At 24.2% G+C, this 5,083-nt stretch overlaps 1 protein-coding gene across 2 annotated transcripts in view; it reads right to left on the bottom strand.

Moving 5' to 3' along the window:
- The window catches only part of LOC117172788 (branched-chain-amino-acid aminotransferase), a 91,118-nt gene extending 86,767 nt beyond the window's left edge, over positions 1-4,351 (bottom strand). The window contains exon 1 of one of the 2 annotated variants that reach the window (XM_033361002.1): positions 3,990-4,351. In XM_033361002.1, the coding sequence (XP_033216893.1) occupies positions 3,990-4,007 (18 nt within the window). In that variant the 5' untranslated portion in view covers positions 4,008-4,351. Of the gene's footprint in view, positions 1-3,577; positions 3,808-3,989 lie in introns of those variants that run through there. The other variant, XM_033361001.1, reaches the window with a different exon arrangement.
- Between the last annotated feature and the right edge of the window lie 732 nt (positions 4,352-5,083).

Raw genomic sequence — 5,083 nt, 5'->3', positions numbered from 1 at the left:
TAACAAAACAGTAAATTTTCACAGAAAATAGTTCAATTTTCAACTCAAAATCAGGAATTTTCAACAACAAAAAAATGAATTTTTACGAAAAAAGTTAATTTTTAACTTGGAAATATGCATTTTTAAGAAAAATGTTGAATTTTCAACCCAAAAATAAGAATTTTCGAGAAAAAAGGTAATTTTCAACCAAATAGTTTAATTTTTTACTAAAATACTTAATTTTTCAACCAAAAAGTCTAATTTTTCAACAAAAGGGTTGAGCTTTTAACCATAAAATATGATTTTTCAAGAGAAAAGTTAATTTTCAATCAATTAGTTGAATGTATAATCCGAAAACATGAATTTTTTAAGAAATACGAGAAAGTTTTAGGCCATAAACAAATTTTTACATAAAAAGGACGAATGGTAAAAAAAGCAATTTAATTTCCAACCAGAAAATTGAAATTTTTAACAAAAAAGTGAATTTTCTAAGAAATTTTTCAATTTTCAACCCAGAAAGACGAATTTTCACGAAATAAATTAATTTTCAACCCAAAAATATGAATTATTAAGAAAAATGTTAATTTTGAATTAAATGGTTGAATTCACAACCTAAAAAAATGAATTTTTAACAAAACAGTTGAATTTTCACCCGTAAATATATATGAATTTACACAAAAAATTAATTTTCAACGACAGAGTTAAATTTTCTACAATCAAGAATAATTTTCTTTCAAAATAGGTGAATTTTCAACAAAATATATGAATTTTCAACGAAACAGTTGCATCTTAAACAAAATAGAATAAATTTATACCAAAATGAATCAAGTTTTAAATCAAAAAGATGAATTTTCAAGCAAATAGTTGAATTTTCAACAAAAGAGTAGAATTTTCAACCTAAAATGAAAATTTTCAACAAAAGAGTTGAATTTTAACGAAAAAAGTTCATTTTCAACCTGAAAATATGAATTGGTCAGAAAAAGTTAATTTCAGACAAAATAATTTATTATTTAATCAAAAAGACCAATTTTCAACCAGAAAATACGAGTTTTTTTTGAAAAAAAAGTTAATTTTAAACCAAATAGTTTAATTTTTTACGAAAAAGCTAAATTTTCAACCTAAAGCGACGAAATTTCAAGAAAGGAGTTAAAATTTTCAAGAAAAAAATTTAATTTTCAATCAAATAGTTAAATTTTTTAATCAAATAGTTGAATTTTCAAACCAAAACGGTGAATTTTCAACAAAATATATTAATATTTTACTAAAAAGTTGCATTTTCATTTTTAAAAAAATGCATTTCTACAGAAAGAAACGAAGTTTTTAATAAAAACGATGAATTTTCAACCAAAAGTGACGAAATTTCAAGAAAAAAGTTAAAATATGCAAGAAAAAATTTAATTTTCAATTAAATAGTTAAATTTTTTAATCAAATAGTTCAATTTTCAACCCAAAACGATGAATTTTCAACAAAATAGTTGAATTTTCAACAAAATATATGAATTTTCTACTGCAAAGTTGCATTTTAATTAAAAAAAAATACATTTCTAAGAAAGTAACGAAGTTTTTAATAAAAAAGATGAATTTTCAACCCCAAAATATGAATTTTACAGAAAAAAAGTTAAGTTTCAACCAAATAGTTGATTTTTTTACGAAAAAGCTGAATTTTCAACCCAAAGCGACGAAATTTCAAGAAAGAAGTTAAAATTTTCAAGAAAAAAATTTAATTTTCAATCAAATAGTTAAATTTTTTAATTAAATAGTTGAATTTTCAACAAAACAGTTCAATTTTCAACTCATTAATATATGAATTTTCCGGGAAGAAGTTCATTTTCAACAAAATATATGAATTTTCTACAAAAAAGTTGCATTTTAATAAAAAAAAATACATTTCTACAGAAAGAAATGAAATTTTTAATAAAAAAGATGAATTTTCAACCAAATAGTTAATTTTATTACGAAAAACTTGAATTTTCAACCCAAAGCGACGAAATTTCGAGAAAGGAGTTAAAATTTTCAAGTAAAATTTTAATTTTTTATCAAATAGTTTAAATTTTTAAGAAAAGAGTTTCAATTTCAACTTGAAACGTCGAATTTTCAACAAAAGAGTTGAATTTTTAACCCGCAAATATGAATTTTCAAGAGAAAAGTTAATTGTTAATCAAATATTTAAATTTTCAACCCTAAAAGATGAATTTTCATGGAAAAAGTTCATTTTCAAACAAAATAGTTCAATTTTTTACAAAGAAGAATAATTTTCTAAAAAAATAGGTAAATTTTCAACAAAATATATGAATTTTCAACGAAAAAGTTGCATTTTAATAAAAAAAAATACATTTCTACTGAAAGAAATTAAGTTTTTAATCAAAAAGATGAATTTTCAACCCAAAAAAACGAATTTTCAACAAAAGTTTAAAATTTTTAACTCAAAAATATGAACAGTTGATCAACCGAATAGTTGATTTTTTTTTACGAAAAAGCTGAATTTTCAACCCAAAACGACGAAGTTTCAACAAAGGAGTTGAATTTTTACGATATAAATTATTTTTCAACCTAAAAAAAAAGTTAATTTTAAACAAAATACTTTACTTTTCAATCAAAAAGACGAGTTTTCAACAAAAAAATTTAATTTTCATCCAAAGATTTTAATTTTTTACGAAAATATTTATTTTTTCAACTCAAAACGATGAATGTTCAACAAAAAAGTTAAATTTTCAACCCGAAATTATTATTTTTTAAGAAAAAAGTTAATTTTCGATCAAATAATTTAATTTTTGACGAAAATAGTTGAAGTTTCAACCCAAATAGACGAATATTTAACAAAAAAGTTGAATTTTCAGAAAATAAATTATTTTTCAATTTTAAAAATATGAATTTAAAATAAAAAAAGTTAATTTTGAATCAAATAATTTAATTTTTAATCAAAAAGACGAATTTTCAAAAAAATAATTTAATTTTCATCCAAATAGTTTTATTTTTTACAAAAGTAGTTGATTTTTCAACCTAAAACGATGAATTTGGAATTTTTTTCTTCAGGCAATTTTATAATTTCGAAACTTTTATTTTTGGAAAGAAATTTTGAAAAATCCAGACACTGTAATATTCCAGAAATTATAAAATTACCAAAATTGAAAAATATTCGAATTATAAAATATCCGAATTAAAAATAACAATAATTCTATGAAAATTGTATAGAAAATAAATTTAAAAACACGCGCGCATTTAATGAAAAAAAAAAAATAAATTTTCTAAATTCCTAAACAAAATTTTTCACCCAGAAATATATTTTTTAAATTACTGTTATTTCAAAATCAAACAATATTTATAAAAAAAACTTCAAGCTTTAAAAAAATGTAATTTTAATAAAAATATTTAACTATTGTATTTAAAATAAATAAACAATATTGATTAAAAAAGCATTTAATTGTTTAAATTCGGGAATTTTCCAATTTAAGAATGTTATTTTTCGGGAAATAATTTAATATAATAAATAAAATTTAAAAAAAAAACAACTAAAAACGAGTTACTTCTAAAAAAATTCTTTTAATTTTACAAAAACTTTTTCTCCTAATTTTGCAAAAAATAAAAAGTATTTACTAACCGAATTGCAAAATAAAACTTTCATGAATTTCCTGGATTCTGGCAAACAGGTTAGATTCATGTTTTTAAACAAACACCAGTTTCATTACGCGTGTGAACCAGGTAAAGAAATACGTCACTTTTTCGCACAGTCATTAAAATATCCCGAATTTAATTAACTGCATTAGCTGTCATACATAATCAGAATTCTCGCGAAAAACTAGCGAATGAGTTGATCAGCTGAGAATAGCTTCGGGTCAGGTGAGGTTAGGTTGTCACACTGCGCTACATGCACTGTATCAGTGGCACATGTGACACGTGAATCCCAGCCAATCACGAGTCGCGACCGTGATTCCCGAAAAAAAGTCCCGCGGGAAATTTAAAATTCGAATTTAAAAAACACTATTATCACAAAGCCAAAAACAAAAACTCACCTTTCTTTTGAGCACCATTGTTAAAAATCAATCAATCAATCGAGGCACAACTCGTATCCAGAAATTGGGCACAACTCGTATCCAGAAATTGGACACAAAACTTCGCACATTCTAGGCTCACAGGTTTTTTTTTTTAATACAACTATGGACGTAAATCGATATAAAATATGGAAATGGAAAAATAGGAAAGTAAATTTTGAGTCACGCACAACACTGGGTTCATTAAAATATCCGTGTTATCTCACTTTTTATGCAGATCATTTATTCGAAAAGTAGGGGAATAATTTTAAGGGAATCGAGGAAAATTTATGAGTTTTTTTTTTCTTTGGGAGTTCGCCAGGAGTTTCGAGTTGTTGTGACGAGTTCACGCGCGTTCGCCTTCGAATAATGAATTTGAATGCATCGAAGACGGCGACTAATATTTTATTTATCGGCTCTCGAAGGAGAAGAGGCGAAGTTTAATCGAGTGGTGGGGAGATAAGGTTTTATCCCCTCCGCTGGGAATCCGTGCATTGACGTTTTTGTTTGGATGGATAAATCCGGTAACTATTTTTTTTATCAGATGAACGCATACGTACTCTAACGTAATCTGAAAAAGTATGAAAAAGATGCGATAAAGGAGAGCAATACTGAGGAAACACATATTTATGTGATAAGGATAAGAATTTATCAGAAATCAGCATTGACCGGCCCCTGAAATAAGAATTAGGTATTTTTAAATATTGTTTTTCGATGCTTTCTCTGAATATTTTGTGGTCAGGATAAATTTATTCGATTTTTTAAAAATATTCCTACAACTATTTATAATGGTTATTTATATATTTAGTAATGCTTTGCTTGAAAATTCAAATATTTAATTGCAAATTCGTCTTTTAGGGTTGAAAATTATTTTGTTGTTGTTGTAAATTCATATTTTTGAGTTGAAAATTCAACTGTTTTGTCAAAAATTAGGCTATTTGGTTTAAAATTAAATTTTTTTTTCAATTTATATTTTGTAATTGAAAATTTAACTGTTGTGTTGAAAATTCAACTATTTGTAAAATCATAAATTTCGAGTTGAAAATTCCACTTTTTATTCGAAAATTAAAATATTT

The sequence above is a fragment of the Belonocnema kinseyi genome, chromosome 5 (genome assembly GCF_010883055.1).
Source record: "Belonocnema kinseyi isolate 2016_QV_RU_SX_M_011 chromosome 5, B_treatae_v1, whole genome shotgun sequence".
In the NCBI taxonomy this organism is placed as follows: Eukaryota; Metazoa; Arthropoda; class Insecta; order Hymenoptera; family Cynipidae; genus Belonocnema; species Belonocnema kinseyi.
Note: the sequence above shows the minus strand (reverse complement) of the source record. Positions and strands in the feature narration are given on the sequence as shown.